General features: G+C 47.5%; 1 protein-coding gene across 2 annotated transcripts in view; it reads right to left on the reverse strand.

The window, feature by feature from the left end:
* Positions 1 to 809: 809 nt before the first annotated feature.
* Positions 810 to 20,746, reverse strand: part of LOC144142225 (uncharacterized) — a 70,657-nt gene continuing 50,720 nt past the window's right edge. For both annotated transcript variants that reach the window (XM_077673583.1, XM_077673585.1), the window contains 2 exons: positions 6,142 to 6,298; positions 810 to 2,645 (listed from right to left, as the gene is read on the reverse strand). In XM_077673583.1, the coding sequence (XP_077529709.1) occupies positions 2,639 to 2,645; positions 6,142 to 6,298 (164 nt within the window). In that variant the 3' untranslated portion in view covers positions 810 to 2,638. The remainder of the gene's footprint in view (positions 2,646 to 6,141; positions 6,299 to 20,746) is intronic.

Here is a 20,746-nt window from a genome sequence, read left to right on the forward strand (position 1 = left end):
TTCTGAGCGGTTCAAGTTACGTGCTTACTATAACCGATCACGTACAAATGCAAATGTGGCTGAGAGGTGTGTTCAGAGTGTGAAAGCTTTATGTCTGGATCTAATACTACCTACCCAATAATGACTCTACTAAGAGTTTAAACCTTCCCAACCTAAAAACATTTGGACTTTCCAACACACTGCTTTCTGCAGCCACTGCTTTGTCAGCACTAAATCTATGTGTGGTTCCTTGTGGTTCTTTTCTGTATTAAACTATTTGTATTACCGGTAAAACAAAAGGAACGACCGAGATTGATACACCCAGATTGGACATATACTTTCTTCAGTTTGCTGTTTTGGTGTTTCTTCAAAAATATTTTGGTTTTGACGGATTGTGCGGTTTTTTTGGCAGCAGACTCGAGTAACCGTCACTTGACCGTTTATTGTCGTTATCTCTTGTTCGCAGAAGGTGAAGACAAAGGAATAATTGAAAGTTGTAATGGCTTCCATTACCTGTCTGAAAAGCATAAAATGGTGTCTCGTCCGTCTCTGGTAAGTTCCACTTCTCTGGCGCCTGGTGCGTCCACACTGGCTGTCCCCTGCCCTCAGACATGCCACTTTTATTTGCCATACTTGTGACGTCGCGTACTAAGTCAAAATTGCCGATTTCCTGATCGCACTCCTGTTAAGTGCAAAGCACCAGATCGGCACATAAGGGTGATGTCACACACGTGTCGCGAAAACTTTACCAGTTGCCAGAGAACGCAACAACTGGGAAGCTAAATCTGCCAATATAGGCGTTTTGTTCGAAAGCTATACATGTTAGCGTTTTGCGCATTTCAAGCAATGGGCAGTTTATTCAATAGAGGTTGTGTCATACAAAACATTCACCTGCTCAGCCAGCAAGTGTGGGAAAAAGTATTCGCTGTAGTCATGCACATTTCTATTCCCGATGACAAGTTCATTGTTTCTCAGAAACACTTTTGCGCAGCTAATTATGCAAACTGCACTCAACCCTCTCACAAAGCGTAGGTAATTACAGATTTTGAACCAAACATAGCAGGGGGAAAAGATTTTTGCAATAATGAATCTACCTCGCAACTTCATCATCATCATCATCATCACCAGCCTTTATACGCCCACTGTAGGGCAAAGGCCTCTCCCATTACTCTCCAATTACCTCGGTCCTGTGCCAACTGTGACCAATTTATCCCCGCAAACATCTTGATCTCATCTGCCCATCTAACTTTCTGCCGTCCCCTACAACACTTGCTTCTCTAGGGATTCACTCTGTTACCCTTAATGACCAGCGGTTATCTTGCCTTCGCATTACATGCCCTGCCCACGTCCATTTCTTCTTCTTAATTTCTACTAATATGTCTTTACACCAGTTTGCTCCCTGACCCACTCCGCTCTCTTCTTGTGCCTTAATGTTACACCTATCATTTTTCGCTCCATTGCCCGCTGAGTCGTTCTCCATTTAAGATGAACCCTGATCGTCAGCCTCCAAGTTTCTGCCCCGTAGGTGAGTACCGGTAAGATGCAGCTGTCATACACTTTCTTCTTCAGCGACAATGGTTGGCTGCTATTCATATCTGAGAATGTCTGCCATATGCACCCCACCTCATTCTGATCCTTCTAATTATCTCTGCCTCATGGTTGGCATCTGGGGTCACAACTTGGCCTAAGTAGATATATTCGCTTACCACTTCCACTACCTCGCCACCTATCTCAAACTGCTGTGCTGTCCCGAGGTTATTGATCATTACTTCAGTTTTCTGCATCTAATCTTCAGGCCCACGGTTCTACTCTGTTCGCCCAGTGCGGAAAGCATGCTTTGCAATTCGTCCCCCGAGTTATTTAGCAAGGCAACGTCATCAGCAAATCTGAGGTTACTGAGGTATCCTCCATCAACCCTTACTCCCACCTGTTCCCAATCCAACGTTCTGAATACTTCTTGTAAGCATGCTGTAAATAACATTGGAGAGATTGTGTCTCCTTGTCTGACACAATTTCTTATGAGTATTTTACTGCTCTCCCTATGGAGGATGATGGTAGCTGTAGACCCATTGTAGATATCCTCTAGTATTCTTACATTATGCTCATCTACCCCCTGGTTCCGTAATGCCTGAATGACTGCTAGGGTTTCGACCGAGTCAAATGCTTTCCTCGTAACTTACTTTATTTTAAAAGGTTTAGCGATTTAATTGAATTCATTAACCGCTTTTGTCGAAAGTTAAGGGCTGGAACCACATTATCAAAATGGTATTTACGTTTCAGTATGATAAAATAAATGCTCATTCTTCCACACGCATTTGAAACTGGTTTTTCCTTAGCAGTGGGAGATAAGCGTGCGCAACAATACAAAATTTGGACGCGTTTCCAAAAGGGCTTGAGTTACGCTGTATGTGGCACCGTTTGACTAACGATTAGTCTAATAGCTTTTTTTCTTTGTTTACCTATTGCAATACACGTGCTAGTTTCTTCGTCAAATTGAACACTTCCATGAATGAGCAGTGCCAATTTGTGTGGTGCCTGTCTAGTTAGGTGAGGTCGCACTGCCTCTAATTATTCTACTGTGTGCAGTTTCATGTATGTCCTCAAGAACCCTTGAAGGCAAATAACAAAGCTCCCATAAAATATGTTCCCAATGTCCTGTTCACCACCTGGGAAAAAAGAAAAAAAGCAGTTTGTGAATATTTGGCAGCATCAGCATAAAACGATCAAAAATAGTAAGTGTGCGTTAACAGATTTCTGAATAATAATATTTACATCGAAAAGACTTTTTGAAGGTGAAGAATAAAACCTGCTTTTTTCAGGTGTGAAACCTATGTATCTAGACATTGGGCGGATTTATTTTATCAGTTTTTCTGCTCATCAAAGTGTTCGTTGCTCATACTGACAGAAGGCATTTTCCTTTTTCCTAACAACATTCGGTTTTAGACGCGAAATAAGCCTAACTTGGTTCCACCTTTAAAAAAATCGTACGTAAGGGAAACATGATGTCTTAATAGAAACAATGCGTAACTGGTGATTAGGAATTTTTCTGCTTTAAACACTCATACACGGTTCTCAAAACAAAATATTTGCTGTTGATTTTTCTACCATGTAATATTGGGGTATTGTGTTACCCTTGCAGTTGATACTGCCGGTTCAAGCTCTTCAGCGTTTACAACTATCTAATGATACCATCTGGGCATGTCATGTGTAGAGTTGCGCGTTTGCACTATAAACGACACTACTATTGTACCTATAGTGGCAAGTACACAGGACACGCTCGTGCACTCTCGTTGCTATAGGAATCCGTTTTCTGCGCGTTTTTTCTTCCTCTTTTAGCATTACGTCCCAGATGTTTTCGGTTTTAATTCGGATTTGCAAGTGAGAACGTACTTCAGGAATTACCTGATACAACAGTTGTGCTAATCTCAATTAACATTTACTTTTAGTACCGATTAGAAACGTCTACCCCAAGCTTCTGAGTATAAAGCAGAACAAAATCCTTGTTCAGGGCAACTAACTGCGCGAACCAACGTTCTCGCCAAATGAAGGCAACATAATGAGCACAGATTAACTAATAAAATTGATTTAGGAACAGGTGAATAAAAACTAACACATGGACAATTGTGCGTAAAGCAGAACCCAGTTTTCTTGAGGACAACAGAAGAACTTTTCGCTGCAACTGATAAAAACCAGCATCCACAGCCATTTGGACTGCATCATTACACAGAAGGAACTGGGGCTTGTTAAAGCTAGAGAATGAGTGGTTAGTATACAGCTGTGAGAATGCCCCACACCTGCACGGTGGCATCACCCCACCTAGGCTAAAAATAAAGCGGACCGGTAAGGTCATATTGTTCTCAAGAGCGTCCCTGGGAGCAGACGTTCTTTTCTGAAACGTCTGATCCAGACAGGATCAGACGCTTATTTGCCACTTTTGCAGGAATGAATGTATGAAATAACTGAATGGAATGTCTCCAAACAAGAGTACCTGAACTAGTGTGTCTGGAGACCTGAGCAACAAAATTTTCTTGAGGGTGACAAGCAAGGTGTCTGTCAAATTTTGACAACAATAGGTCCCACAGGACAGGACTCATATAAGTCAAGATGAGAGGAGGAGGCGAGAAAGGACAATGAGGGGAAGGGACAGGGAGAAAGAGCGGATACGGTGGAAGAGGAGCAGGAGTTGAAGTAGGAGGAGTAAGCGAGGGGATGCGCACCCACGTGCTCACCCACAGGAGCGCGGTGTTTTCTCCTTTTTGTCAGACGTAGTATCGTTTGCATATCTGAGCGATCTTGCAAACCAGTTGCGGAATTCATGCATTTGGTGGCGTAGAGCCTGATGAAGGATGTAAATAGCGGCTACACGTAAGGTTTGGGTGCTCAGACTGAGAAGGTTTCGGTGGTGGCTTTGCTGTATGTGAGCCAGTCGTCCCAATAATTGAAAAAAAAAACTGGAAACGTAGAGGGCCGGTCTCATTAGCAACGTTTAGAGAAGATGCAATAGGTGAAACAACAGCGGGATGAGCATAAACCAGGCTGCGTCGCAGCATTTGTGAAAATTTCGCGGATTGCATGAATTGCGTGATTTACAGGAATTCTATCACTTGGAATGGCTTCTATTTTCGCATACTGGTAGGTGCCTTTTTAAAAAGTTGAGAGTGCGCCGACGACTTCGGCTGGGAAAATCGCTGGCCATTGGCTTAGGTGAGGGTGAATTGTTAAATTCCCGCACAGATGCAGTTTGTATAGGTGTTTTCTCAGACAGGTAATGAGGTATTCGAGGTGTTCGTGAAAAATAGGGATGACTAAAGCTGCCGCAGTACACTGTCTTTGCCACTTAAGCAAAGGAAAACAATTTTATGTGAGAAGAGTGAATGATTTGTTTTGATGCTGTAGAAGACATTTCTGAGTTTTCTGCTTTTCATTGAAAAGTGTTGTGCACCTATTTTGTATTACACTGGTTTTGTAATAGTGTTCTTGTTTTGCAATTGTTTTGCTACTCATTAAACTTGTTTTAAATGTATTTGGGGAACTGCACGTCCTGTATATAGGACAAGTAGGAGTAGCCGGTCATTTGTGCATGGGTCGCAAAATGTTTTTGCTTCTAGCTGAAGTGTGTCTGGTTTGCCAAATCATTGTCGCAACTTGACCAGTTCAACTTCCCCCTAGAAATCTTGTTCTCGTGGTTGTCAGACAGACATTCGGGATGGCCTTCAGGTAAAATGCAAAGTTCCCCAGCAAGATTGTCGTGTCCCACCTCTTATAGGCACTGAGGTGGTCATACATGATGCGCCAATAATTGATACCGACGACACCTGGGCCGCACAAAAAGCAGTTTGGCGGTGCGGAGAGATGGTGGCGAGGAGTGGCCCAGACTTAGGGTCGCGAGACCTGAAGATCGTTAGCCCTTGCATGCGATAGCTGTCTCGAAGCTTCATTTTGCTTAGCACCTTTACCAGAATATGTACCAGAGATAATAACCTAACCACAACAATTTGCATTTTTTGAACCTCAGCAATGGTGTAATGGTAAACCTCAGCAAAGGTGAACCTTAGCAATGGGCATTTCCTTACCACATGAATGGTGTAAGAGAGAGAGAGAGAAAACACTTTATTTGAGCACTAGTTGGGCTAACGACGAGTGGTGACCAGCGCTTGGAGGGTGCCGGTGACCTGAGCTGTAAGAAATAACAGAACCTACAGCTACACGTTAGCCAAAATATGCGGATTTTACTTTTCTCTCAATTGAAATATTTACAGAGTTCTATCTTACCACCACGCTGGAGAATTTTAAAACACTATCATGGAGAATTCCACCTTTCACTGAAATTCACCAATATACTTAGGCAGAACCTTTTCACGCTGACAACCTAAACCACAGAAGCCTACATGGCTTTTGTCTCCCTATTGACATCGCTAGAAGTCTTGCTCTCTTTTGTGGCTTTCAGTTCTTTCAGGTCAAAAATGGTGAACGTAGCTACTCTATTCCGAAGGTCTCACCTGACATCAAACTAACCATATTTCGTCGGTCACTGTGATACCGAAACGTGAAAATCACTTATCAGTTTGTTCGTACGCGAAAAAACTGATACACTTTTCCCGTTAAAACAATTCATTTTTTGCTGTTCCTAAACAATTAAAAAAGCTTCCAACAAAAACTTACCCAAGGTTTTTTAACATGTTGCGGCAGTAAGGTTTGTAAGATACTTGTTCCCAACGACGAAGTGTGCAATATTCAAGGTACTTCATTTTGCAGTCTTCAGAAGGTTTAATAGTTGTATTTCCTTTGACACGCAATTCACAGGAATAAAAAGGATTTTCTGGAAAAATTATTGAAATGCCGAAATTTATGACGTTTTTGCAGAACTTTACTCGAGATAAGTAGTGCTATTACTCCCTTGAATTTTGCTGTGTAATTTTTCTGTTGCAATTTTGTAGGATAGAAAAAAAAGATCCGTTTGCCAGTTGAAAAACGCAACTGCTGAAAAATGTTTCTAGTAGTGATACTCTCCTCCACGTGTACATAATATTTTTTGAGCTTAATAAACAAGAAAATGACTACAAGTACTAAATTAAACGAAAGTTTTTAGCCAAAATTTTGTATAAATATTTATCAAATATTTGGAACGACACTTCAGCCATATAGCGTGTATAGATACACTATGTACGGAGAAAACAAGTTATTTTCAGCAAATGTTATTGATAACTAGGTCTGAAAGATTTTTGGTGCCTTTTGGAATACGATAAATGTCTCCTAATGAATTACACAACTACTGTTAATGTTTAAAAGCCCACAGATTGTCTTCGGTGACTGAGCGTTGCCCCAAAATTTTTAAATTATATACAATTCACTAATGATAGCAAATGCTTTAGGGCAATGCTAATTTCCCTAAAGCGGCTTAGACTACTTGTGTAAATAGCACTTCACAACAATCCTTAGGCTAATATAAAAGAAGCAAATTCAATGGGGTTCTTTAAGCATGGTCATTGAATGCTGGCACTTCAGAAGGGTGTGTGGCGCAGATAAGCCTGGTTAAGAATAGGACGGGTGTAATAACACATATTTTTCTCAACGTGGCAGTCGTGTGTGTACTTAGTCTGTGACGTAGTGATGGTGCAACTGACCTTCCCATTGAAACACCAACATTGTTATAACAAACATGAAGACGTCGCTGTTCTAGGCACCCTCTTGTGCGGGAAAGGCGTGTACTTTGGGTAGTTTCCAGGGGTTATTTTTTTCTCCGACAAATTCTACATATGCGGAAGAAAGTCTTAGACGCCGCTATTCCTATTTACGAGGCTTATTATTCCAGCTACTGATTAGAACCTTAATTTTGGTAGAACCAGCGCTCTACATATAAATATGGCTGCCGAAGCATGCAGGATTACCCAGTTCGTGTCCCAGAAATGTGAAAGCAACCCAAACACGATAACTTATTATTTTAAAACACTGACCCCGTCCAGTTTAAACGTCGTTTGAAAGTATTTGAAATAAAGTTATTTTTTTCTAATCAATCTTAGTCGTTGAATCCCGATAAAAGGGGGGCTTCTGGCTCCCATTTTGTTTTACAACCTTTGTAACCCCTCAATTTTGGTAAAAGCTCTACTCAGGTAAGTGAAGGAAAATAGTGTAAAAAAAGCACAAAAAACCCCAGCCTTTTATTGGATGTAAATGAACTGCAATTTTCATCCAAGCGTTGAATGCGTATGGCGAAATATATAAAACGCTTTGCCCACGCCTGTTTTGTTGAATTTGGTATAATGATTAAAGCGTTGCATGATCCACCTGTAAATACATAATTACATTTAAATTCACCGCCCTAATCGCATATCCTTAGAGAGTGGAAGAAACGTAAACCTCTTACAAGCACCTACTCGTAAGGCTGCGCGTAGGAGTAGCCGACGATAGCACCCAATGTACATAGTTAGGCACAACCTAACTCTGACGCCTTCTTGTGTTCACTCTCATCTTGCATCATCTATTGGTACTTACTGCATAATTTTCCGGTACACTGGATGTAGCAGAACGGCGGTACAGTTATTCAGCAAAAATTCGAAGAGTGTAAGGTGGCCCGCTAGAAGGAAATAACCTTCTAATAAAGAAGCGTTTCATTTTATAAACACCATAGTATTTTAAATGCAGAGCATTTCTTAGCCTCGCCTCTTCCTGGGTCGGACGGCGTCCACAGCTCCGCGTCCGCAGCAGGTGCGCCTCTCTTCCTTCCCTCCTCCCTCTCAACAGCAGCTGGCGCGCGCATGCGTCGTGGCAGAGTCCGTCAATGCTTTTCTGCTCGTGAAATTTGGCCGTCACGCTATGGGAGAGCTTCGTACGCTGCTCAGGGAGGCCGCGCCGCGGCACTGGCGTTGATCGGAGGGCAGCCGGCGAAGCGGTCGGAGGGGAGTGCGGCGCGTAGCAGACGCTCCTTGAGGTGTTAGCAGGGCTCGTGGGGACTTCTAAAAAATCAAGCACAGATAGCAGTCGGCCGTTTAGAGCGTGCGTCCTGCCGCATACGGCTTCCCTGCAAGGGCTGCAATCCGCACGGCTTCGTTTTGTAGCCACAATTAAAGGCACAACTACCAACATTCCGTTTCTATCCACAAAAGTGCCGCCAAACACGTACGCAAGTTCTGCCGCGCATGACTGAACGCGCGCTGCAGCGGCGGCGGCCCGATGCCCTCCGTAAGATACCTCGAGAACAGACGCTGTACAGGGTTGAGACACCCTTTGAACGATCCCGTGCCGCTCCTATTGAGTCGAAGTGCTCAACGCGCTGTTTTTTTTGTTTCCCACAAGACGCAGCAACGCGATACAGATACGATGGTTCAAACTTCGCCAGTAAACCGCGTTGTGGAGATAACTACGGTGCGGTTTTGATACAATGACTTGCTGCGGCGGCGAGCGAGCGAACCAAAATGGCGGCGCAACGCATACGTGTCTCCACTCTGTACGGCGGACGCGCGTCAATGTAGGTATTCTAGCCCTCCGATCTGCGGCGGCGCCTCTCGCGGGAGCCTTCGTCTTCAAACAAAACTCGGCCGGGAGTTTCACGGACTCTCGTCGTAGTCAGCCCGTTCGCTCCGTCGCGGTCTCGGCGTAACAGGTGCGTAATAGCAGCGCGGTGGGGCGTGGAAGGGCGCGCGCTGCTTGCGCATGCGCGCTCTCCCCCCCCGTCCTGCTCTCCCTCTACTGCGCGCGCTGCAAATATAAAGCGGCTAGTGGTCGCTCGTGCTTCAGTCACTGCGTTGCTCCTTCCTTCCTTGGTTGACGCTCGCTCCACCCTAACGCGACTTTACCCTCCTCTCTCTACCCCAAACCAACACCACCGCAACTACGACCCAACTACCCACCCTAACGCGACTTTACGCTGCGTTAACGACACCCAATGCTCTGCATTTACTCGTTTCCCCTCGCGGGAAGGCGCGGGAATTTTTTGGAAGCCCTGCTGAGGTCCTACATGTATAAATATATATATATACGTATATACATATATATATATATATATAGTATAAGTAAAGAGTCGGATACACAGCAAGAACAATAACAAACAATGTTTACTTACGTAGCGGCAACGGGACTTGCCTTCATCAGAGTAAAGTTACATGATTTTGCTGTCGCAAACATTTTGAACACATTTCTTATATAGGTTTGCATAAAACTGTGAGAAAGAGCGGAAAATGTTTCGGAAATGGGGAGTGTGCATACAGTCAGGCTACGCCTATGTTACAACATCAACAAACAAACAAGAAAAATAAAGAGGGGGGGGGGGGAGCGAGAGAGAGAAAAAGGGGTCGTGTTAACAATGCAGCGTTCAAGGTTGCACCATGACGGGTCAACGTATGCCGCGCGGGCTGCAAGTTCAGACAATGGGGGAAACTGGACAACCGCGGTTTGAAAAGAAAGGGAAGAGTATACACTGAGGTATTCAGTGACTGCTGAGACTGGTTCGGGGGGAAGCAAAGATGGGTGTGCCCCCCGCGGGTTAAGAGAATAGATAGGGGGCACAAAAGAGCATTTCACAGAAGCTAGCAATTGAACAGGAAATAGGTAGCGTCACAAAAGGTTAAACATGAATAGATCACAAAGAGTTAAACATTCTTAAGTGATGGTGGGAACGAGGCCTCCCTCCCCAGGACAAATGGCATTGTTGAGCCGCATTAGGCTAATAAAGCTGCTGTATTAGGAGAGTTTCTGCGAATTCTGATGGCAAACTCGAGGGTAGGAATAATGAACATAGTTATAAAAATTATGAAGCCGCTAATTTTAATCGAGGGATAAGCACGTTAGTTTTCCGTAACTTTCATTAATTCCAAGCGTGGCTGACCCAAACTAATCAATGAGATAAGATTCCCGAACCTCGCGGTCGTGGTGCGTTTTGAAGGCGGATTCTAAAATCGTTGCTTTAAGATGTTCAAATGCATGCCCGGGACTGTTCACATGTCTTGACAGGGGCAAATAAGGGCAGCTTTTTGCATGAGAGCTGTGATTATTGAACCGTATTTGGAAGGGCGTTTCAGTTTGGCCGATATATTGTTGCCTACAAACAGTGCACTCTAGAAGATATACGATATTAGCGGAGTCACAGTTAAAGTTACCTTTTATATTTACGTAGTAGTCTGAAGCCGTGCTGGTGGCGCGCGGTGTAGTGGTCATGTGTGGGCATACTTTACATCGGGGTTTATTGCAGGGCATGCAGCCAGTAGTTGCCGGTCGGTTGATACGAGAGTTAGTAAGAAAGTCACCTAAATTCTTATTGCGCCGGTAGACAACGCATGGTGGTTCGGGGAATGTGCTTTTTAAGCGGTCACTTTGCATTAGGATATTGTGATGTTTTTTGAGCACGGTTGACACTCTTGGAGCGGAGGATGAGTGGGTTAAAACTAAGTTTGTGGGTTCCCGTTGGGGGCTTTTTTCTGACAGATTTTATTACGGTCTAATGGGTTGGCTCGCACAATAGCGTCGTCGATAACTTTTTCCGGGTATTTTTTATTCAGGAGGGCGGTCTTGAGTTCTCGACAGTTTGAGTCAAAGTCGGCTTGGTTTGAACAAATTCTCCTAAATCGGTGGGCTTGGCTGTAAGGTATTGCTGTCTTGCAGTGTCTGAACTGGCTGCTTCAGAAGTGCAAATACTGCCGCGTGTCTGTCGGTTTTCTATACAGTTTAGTTTGAATCCGACCTTGGAAGGTAGTAACGGTGACGTCCAGAAAGTTTACACTGAGTTCCGAATAGGAATGAGCAAGGGAAATAATAGGATGGGCAAGGTTAAATGCCTCAATGAAGGTGAGGAGCTCCGCCTCACCGTGTTGCCAGATCATGAATATGTCATCAATATACCTTTTATAGTACATTGGCTTTAAATTTTGGGTGTCAAGAAAGTTTGATTCGAGGTGAGCCATAAAGATATTTGCGTAGTTAGGTCCGATTCGAGTTCCCATTGACGTTCCGCTGACTTGCACGTAATGAACTCCGTCGAACTCAAAATTGTTAAGCTCAAGAATAAGCCTAAGGAATGTGTGGAGAGCAGAAGAATCGATAGGTGTGTCGCACGATGACTGCTCATACGCAAGGGATACAGCGGCGATGCCATCTTCATAGGGGATGTTAGTATACAGTGACGCAACATCAAGGGTGACTAGAAGGCAGTTATCAGGAATTTCAATTTTTGAGATGTCTGAGAGAAAGTCATTGGTATCCTTAATGAAGGAGGGAAAGCTGTGCGGAATGTCGCAAATGAGATTATCCACATAGCGCGAGAGGTTTTCGGAAACAGTGCCAATGCCAGAAACAATGGGGCGCCCTGGGTTGTTCACGTTGTGAATCTTTGGGAGAAGGTAGAATTTACCGGCTACTGGGCTTAAGGGGATCAGGGAACGAGCCATGGTTTCATTTATTGTTTTATTTTTAACAAGCTCAGCAAGTTTATCTTTGACAATTTGGTTATAATGTTGAGTGGGATCATTGGGTAGTGCTTTATAGAACGTCGATACTGATAGTTGCTTATTGGCCTCGTTAACATAGTCTGTTTTGTCAAGGAATACGATTGCGCCTCCCTTGTCGGCAGGTTTAATAACTATGTCGGGATAGCAAGCTGTCCCGACTCGCAAGCTGAATAATCCTCTTCGATCTACAATTTTCTGGATGTAAATCAACGGTTTAAGAAACACTCGCGCCGAAAGATAAAAGCCTGCAGAGCAGATGCCAAAGCATTCCGATCGTCGATGCCCGCCCACACGCGTCACTTTGTTGACTGCTGCTTCACCGCCTGTGTATACTCTGAGTTGTTAGGGGAGCTCAAGTTCGCTCCAATAAACGTGTTTTCCTTCAAGACAACTGCGTCGTCTCTGGCTTCGTGACATCTGTTGAGGTGCGGGGTACGCACCCTTTATGACGACCTCTGGAAGCCGCCAGCCCAGTCCAACTACGGCCAGCCACCGACTGCAAGGATTGCCGCCCGAGTTCGGCCTCCTGCTAGAAAGACCCAAGAAAACGACTGCTGCAACCACAACCATGGTGCAAGAACCAACGTCGCCAATCCTGCTGCAGCAGCCACGGGAACCGCCAGCATTCCGAAGAGCCCCAGCTGAAGATCTGGAGGAATGGTTGGAGAAGCTGAAGTGCGCTCGGATCTTCAACTGGTAGGACATTGAAGAAACGTTCTGCTATGTTTTCTTTTACTTGGAGGATGAAGCTTGAACTTACTTCGAGAACCACGAGAGCGCCTTGACCGACTGGACGCAATTCAAAAACGAGTTCCCTAAGACCTTCACGACCGTGGTAAGAAAAGAAAGAGCTGCGCTTTTACTGGACACTCGAACGCAACACCCGAACCGAGGAGTGGTGATCTTCGTTGAGGAAAGAAGCGACTCTTTTGCCGCGCGGACATGGATATGATGGAAAGAAACTGAGGTTTCTGGTGCGAGGAGTGAAGCAAGAACTTTTTGCTTGCCTTGTCCGCAGCCCCCCCAAATCGGCGTCTGAATTCGCGTCCCAGGCGGCCGCTATGGAGAAGACGTTAGAAATTCGCACGAGGAAGTACTACCGTCCCATCAATACGCTAGTTGCGGACTCGATCGATGCCGGGGCTCTTAGCTCTGACACCCTACGTGAGACGATCCGCGCTGTCATCAGGGAAGAACTGCGGAAACTCTTCCCAACAACGCCCGAACCTCAAGTCACCTCTATGAGCGACGTGATCCGGGAAGAAATTCAACTCACTTTGGCGACTTTTACGCCTTCCGAAGTACCACGTGAGCCTCTAGATATGACTCACTCCGTGGCTGTTCGACGACCACGCCCTGCTCCAACCCGTCATCAAGAAGTCCCGCCGTACGGCCGTCCACTGTCGCCCGCCCAACCACCTGCAGGCCAAACCCAGGCGCCGAGGAAGGCGGACTTGTGGCGAACCACCGATAATCGCCCGCTGTGCTACCACTGTGGAGGGGCCGATCACATCTATCGTCACTGCACGTACAAGAAACTCGGACTGCGTGGTTTCTCCGTCGACGCCCAACGCCCCCAACCCGGCCAGCGCCCTACTGAGATCGACGAATACCTGTCCAACACCAACCAAGGACCAGCCCGATCCAACCCATCGCCATCGCCCTACCCATACCAGTCACCCAACCACCGTAGCAATGCTGATTTCACACGTGGAAGGTCCCCCCGCGCCCGCGGGGAAAACTAAATGCAGAAACTTCTGGAGGTAAAGTTGCACGATCGCGGAAAAATAAAAACCGTCCAACGACACAACGACTCGTGGAAGATGATGATTCCCGACATGCCCCCGGCCCGACGACCCGATCTAATGCGGACGTGACTCGAACACGACTACAACCACAAGGCGCGACACGTGCCCGACTTGACCGAACATTCCGCTGAGAAGACGACGACCACTACGCGCAGTGCCCGACGGTTAACACGCACAAGCCGAGATACGACGCCCCGACGCACCCAGAACTCGAAGAAAGCAGCGTCCGACGTTCAACTGGCCATCGACGGCTTTGAAGTAGCCGCCCTTATAGACACGGGAGCTGACTACTCAGTCATGAGCGGACCGCTTGTGTCTAAGCTGAAGAAAGTTATTACCAGAATGGACGTTCCGCACATTCGCACAACAGGAGACCAGCTCGTGACGCCAAGTGGAACGTGCACATCGCGCGTCGCCATGGACGGCACAATGTACCCTGCGGCGTTCGTCATTTTTCCTAATTGCTCCCGTGACGTAATTCTCAGAATTAACTTTTACGGACAACGGCGCAATTATTGATCTGCAGACCGAGTCCATAACTTTTTCCTCCGATCACTCCATGACACCGGATCCAAAACTCGAACACCGTGCTGCTTTAAGGATCGCCGATGATCATGTCACACTGCCACCCCGCGCAAGCTTAATGATCACCGTCTACTACGAAGATGCTGTTCCTGACGTCGACGCTATCGTAGAAAGTGACCAAAACTTGCTCCTCAACCATGGTGTCTCTGTCGCAAGAGGCATTGCGCGCTTTAAGCAACGCAAATTTCATGTTTTGGTTACTAATGTCAGTGGAGAATACCAGCATATAAACAGATGCGCTGTAATTACGTACCTCAAAGAAACGCAAGAAGCAAGTGACACGATCGCGGTTGCCGACTTTGAACGCGCATCCGAAGATACCTTCGAGCTTCCGAATCACTTCGACGTGAATCCGGCGTTACCGGAAGAAGAACAGAACAAATTATTGGCTTTGCTGCGTCGCTACAGCGAGTGTTTTTCGTCCAACGCAAAACTACGTCAGACACCTCTAGCGAAGCATCGAATGATACCCGAGGATGGAGCCGGACCTACGCGACAGTCACCGTACCGCGTCTCTTCACACGAGCGCGAAGCCATGCGTACTCAAGTCGACGGCATGCTCAGCAGCGACATTATACAGCCATCGAAAAGTCTATGGGCTGCGCCTGTCGTACTCGTGAAGAAAAAGATTGCACATTAGGGTTCTGGGTTGATTTCCGGCGATTGAACCAGATCACCAAAATGGACGTGTATTCCTGCCACGTATTGATGACGCCCTCGACCACCTCTGCCTTGCAACGTACTTCGCATGGAAGGATCTGAAGACCAGCTACTGGCAAATTGAGGTGACGAGAGAGACCGAGCCAAGACTGCATTTATAGCCCCGGACGGCCTATACGAGTTCAAGGTGATGCCGTTTGGGCTGTGCACGGCGCCAGCAACGTTTCAAAGAGTCATGGACACTGTGCTAGCTGGCCTGAAGTGGCACACTTGCCTCGTATACCTCGACGACGTTGTGGTATTCGCCCGGACTTTCGAAGAACACCTTGCAAGGTTGGAGTCCGTACTCGAGACCATTCGCACGTCGGGGTTAACGCTCAAGCCTGAAAAGTGCCGTTTTGCGTACGAGGAGCTCAAGCTTCTCGGCCACGACGTCAACGCCACAGGAGGCCTACCTTACCCGGCAAAAACTTTAGCCATTGCCAACTTCCCAAGGCCGAAAGGCAAGAATGGCGTGCGAAGATTTCTCGGACTGTGCGCATACTACCGGCGCTTCGTCGCAAGCTTGACATGCATTACAGAGCTAGCCACACACTTGACGAAAGATAGGACCCCTTTCGCCTGGGAAAACGGCCAAAAAAAAGCATTCTGCGAGCTGAAACAGCGCCTGAAAAGCCCGCCCGTGCTCGCCTATTTCGATGAAAATGCCAAAACGGAAATGCGCACGGACGCCAGTGATATAGGCTTGGGTGCCGGCCTCGTCCAAAAACAAAGCGGTTGCGAAAAAGGTCTCGCCTATGCCAGCCGTGGTCTGTCGAAGGAGGAGTGCCAGCCGTGGTCTGTCGAAGGAGGAGAAAAACTACTCTGCCTCTGAGAAAGAGTGCCTGGCAGTTATATGGGCGATTTCAAAATTTCTCCCATACGTGTATGGAAGACCATTCAAGGTTGTGACAGACCACCACTCGCTGTGTTGGCTCGCCATTTTGAAGGACCCCTCTGGCCGTCTTGGGCAATGGAGCTTGCGCCTGCAGGAGTTCGACGTTACAGCCGTCTATAAATCCAGCAGGAAACATTGCGACGCCGACTGCCTGTCACGCGGCCCCGTCAACCCACCACCAGAAGACTCTGATGAAGAAAGCGCGTTTTTCGGAATCGTGACAGAGAGCGACCTAGCCGCCCAGCAGCGTGGCGACCCCGACTTACGCGACATAATCAGCTACCTCGAAGGAACCACGTCGCCGCTCCTAGGACCTTCAAACGCAGCTTACTAGCATTCAGCCTGAGAAACTCCGTCATCGTGAAGAAGAATTTCAACCCCGGAACAAAAACGAATTACCGTCTTGTCATCCCCGCAGACCTTCGTGATAAAATTTTCGAAGCGTGCCACGACGACCCATATTCCAGACATCTCGGCACAGCCCGCACAATTGGAAAAATCAAGGCGAAGTACTATTGGCCCCGCTTTACATCCGACGTCACCCACTACGTCTGGAGCTATCGGGACTGCCAGCGACAAAAAACGCCACAGACGAGACCCGCCGGACTTCTGCAGCCAATCGCCGTCCCATCGAGGCCCTTACAACAGATTGGAATGGATCTACTGGGCCCGTTCCCTACGTCACGATCCGAGAACAAGTGGATTGTCGTAACAACTGACTACATGACGCGCTACGCTGAGACCGCCGCTCTTCCGAGGGGGACTGCACAGGAAGTCGCAGGGTTCTGCATAAGCCAAGTTGTGCTGTGACATGGATCCCCGGAAGTCCTAATCACGGACCGCGGAACGGCCATTACTGCGGAGCTGATGCAAGGAATATTACTCTACAGCAACACGGATCACAGAAGCACGATGGCGTACCACCCCCAAACGAACGCCTCTTTCCCCCTAGGGCGGTACGCCGACGCGGTTCGCCGGGGGGCGGAGCAGCGTCTGGTGTCCACAGGGACCCAGTTCAGCGAGTCAGACCTGGTCCCTCCGCCGTTCAGACATCCTACAGTGATGTCTGAACAAGACAATTGCAGATATGCAGTCAATGTACGTTGAGGTTGAACATGACTTGGGACGAAGTGGTTCCGTATGTCACGTTTGCGTACAACACGGCTATCAAGGAGACTACGGAGAGGACGCCATTCGAGCTTGTCTACGGAAGACTGCCGACTACGATGCTTGACACCATGGTTTCGCATGTAGAAGAAGACGCCCTCAATCCTGACGTCAAGGGATACCTTCAGCGTGCGGAAGAGGCCCACCAGCTCGCTCGAGTTCGTACAACGGACGCAGCTCGTAGATGCCGGGCGTACAACCTCCGACGCCGAGACGCCGAGTACCACCCATGGCATCGTGTTTGGGTTTGGACTCCAATACGACGACGCAGACTCTGTGAGACTTCTGCGACGGTATTTCAAACCCTACCAGATTCAACGACGTGTCAGCAAACTTACCTACGAGGTGATCCCCGATGGTGAATCCGGAACACCACGATGACTCACGCGGCCCGAAGTCGTCCACATGGTTCACTTGAAACCTTACTATGCAATATGACGGACGTTTTTTGTTGTGTGTTCCTACTGTCTGTTGTTGTAGCATCGGGTCGAGCCATTCCTAGAGGGGGGTAATGCCGCAAACCATGTATGCGTTTGATTTTTCTGCCCGGCTGCGCCCGGCGGTGTTATCTGTATCGCGCGAAGCGCGTCTTGCATTCTTTATTTTTATGCTGCACGGGCTATCTCATTCAGATAATCAGACTGTTTCGTGTTAACGTCAGTAGCCCAGAATAATGTTCTCTGATCTACAATGTTATGGATGTAAGTCGACGGTTCCAGAAACACTCGCGCCGAAAGATAAAAGCATGCAAAGTAGACGCCAAAGCATTCCGATTGTCGACGCTAGCCCACAAACCTGACTATTGACTTCTGCTTCGCCGCCTGTGTATTCTTTGAGTTGTGAGGGGGCACAAGTTCGCTGCAATAATCGTGTTTTCCTTCAAGGCAATTGCGTCGTCTGTGGCTTCTTGACAATATATATATATATATATATATATATATATATATATATATGTATATATATATATATATATATATATATATATATATATATATAGTCGTGAAGTAGAGTCCATAGCTGCTGCAGGAGTACGCACAAAAAGAAAGTACGCTCTTCGGAGACTTTATTTCCAACATTTCTGCCTTAGACAGGTCTGCCTCAGGAATGAAAGGTTTAGGAAAAAATTGTACGGACTCAGGGGGGGGGCGGCGCCCCGAAACAGGAGCCACATGGGAAACAAACACGCAAACTACCACCTACACACCATACAGAGCTTGTTCTGCCAAAGGCAAACGAAAAAGTCCCTCCAAAAAAACTAACAAATCAATTAAACAAACAAAAAACGAAAGAAAGATGAGGGGGGCGAGAAGGAACATACAGCAGGAACGTGAGTGGTGGGGATGACAGGAAATGCGACAAGTTCATGGGTGGCGAAGGGCCGAAAAACATGTGGTGTCTCCAAAAGGGGAAAACTACAAAGCATATGCTGCCACGAGCAATCAGTTTACATGCTCATCACCAGTAGCAAGGATCCTTGTTTCCGGTGACGCGCATGAACAGTCTTGCGGCCTCGGTGACGACGATCTGTAGGAGGAGTGCCCGGCTCAGCGATGTAATTCACGGATGAAGTTCTCTCGACGACTTGGCAGGGTCCCTCGATTTAGCTTGTAGTTTGCTCGAAAGGCCAGGGTTAACGGATGGCCTCCAAAGACCAACGAGGGAGCCAGCAGCGTATGTAGGAGCTCCGCTTAAGCGTTGTGGCGGGAATTCTGACGTCCTTGGTCTGTGGTTGTGAATAATCTCGCCAGTTGGCGGCACTCTTCTGCATGCTTGGCGATTTCCGAGACTGGTGCAGACTATGACGCATCCGGCTGGTATGGAAATATAGTGTACAATGTACACGATGGTTCACGTTCGTATAACAAAAAGAACGGAGAAAAGCCCGAGGTTGTCTGCGTCGCTGTATTGTAGCGTAAGTGACAAAAGGTGAGCTAAATCCAGTTGGAATGGTCGGGGGAAACGTACATTAAAATCATGTCACCTAGTATGGTTGAAGCGCTCAGTCAGTCGGTTAGTTTGCGGGTGATAAGAAGAGCTCTTTCTATGAACGACGCGGCATTCGGTCAGCAGCGCCTCCACAACATCTGACAAGAAGCTGCGTCCCCTGTCGCTCAAGAATTATCTCGGTGCTCCGTTGCGAAGTATAAAAGATTGAAGGAGGAACGATGCGACGTCGCTGGTGGTGACAGTGGGTAGTGCGGCTGTTTCTGCATACCTTGCAAGGTGGTCAACCGCGATGATAATCAATCGATTGCCTGTAGTCGTGCTGGGGTGCGGACCATATATGTCGATGGCGACACGGTCAAACGGGCGAGCAGGACAGGGTAGCGGCTGCAGCGGGCCCGTTGTGTATTCAGGGGGAGACTTGCGACGCTGGCGATCTACACGAGCGGATGTATTTTGTTACAAACGTGTACATTCCACGATCATAATAGTGCAAACGTAAGCTCTAATACGTTTTCAGCACCCCAGCGTGTGCTTACGTTGCGTCAGCGTGGTAGTGGGAGCAGAAATCAGAGCGCAGATGGCCAGAGACGACTAGTAACCACTTACCGCCCTCAGATGAATAGTTGCGGTAGTAAAGAAGGTCGTCCCGAAGGGCGCAGTGCAAAGCCTGGCGGCGCAGTGCACGAGAGGCGGCGACTGCTGACGGACTCGACAAATATTGACGGACACAGGCGATCTACGGATCTTTACGCTGATACGCCGCCATGTCAAGAGAGTGAAGGAATGCCACTGAACTATCTGCCGTATATGCACTGTCATCGTCCGACCCCACGGGTGGCCTGGACAGGGCATCAGCATCCGTGTGTCAGCGTCCGGACCGGTATACGACTTGAATGTCGTGCTCCTGCATGCGAAGAGCCCAACGACAGAGTCTGCCGGAAGGGTTTTTGAGAGAAGAGAGCGAGCAGACGGCGTGGTGGTCGGTGACGACGTTGAATGGGGGACCGTGGAGTTAAGAGCGAAACTTGTTGATTGCCCAAACGTTCACCAAACATTCTTTGTCTGTTACGGAATAATTCCGTTCCGCCTTCGTCAGAGTGCGGCTGGCATATGCGACGACGTATTCCTGGAAGCCAGCTTTCCGCTGAGCGAGCACGGCGCCAAGACCGACACCACTCGCGTCAGTGTGCACTTCAGTCGGTGCAAGCGGGTCAAAATCGCGTAGTATTCGGGGTGTCGCAAGCAGCCGCCGCATGTTCGCAAATGTGTTGTCACAAGTAGGCGACCACTGGAGACGTTCGTTGTGTCCGCAGAGGAGCTGCGGACGATGATGGTGGCGATGATGTTGGCGAAATTTTGGACGAATCGGCGAAAATACCAGCATCAGCCATAAAGCTTCGGAGGTCTTTTAGAGTGGCCGGTTTCGGAAAATCTGCCACTGCACGAAGCTTAACGGGATCTGGAAGAATGCCTTTTTTGGACACAGCATGGCCCAAAATGGTTAGCTTGCGAGCAGGAAAGCGGTACTTCTTGAGGTTCAGTTTTAAGCCGGCTCACGTGAGGCAGATCAACACTTGCTTAAGGCGCTCACGGTGCGTGTCAAGATCTGATGAAAACACAACAATGTCATCCGGATATCAAAGACAGGTTTTCCACTTAACCTTTTATTGCCGGTTGTTGCGAAATCGCGGCATACTGAATGAAGCTGGCCAACCAACTCGCGAAAC

This window comes from Haemaphysalis longicornis, unplaced genomic scaffold (assembly GCF_048455015.1).
Source record: "Haemaphysalis longicornis isolate Haplotype H1 unplaced genomic scaffold, Haemaphysalis longicornis Haplotype H1 scaffold_6, whole genome shotgun sequence".
NCBI lineage: Eukaryota > Metazoa > Arthropoda > Arachnida > Ixodida > Ixodidae > Haemaphysalis > Haemaphysalis longicornis.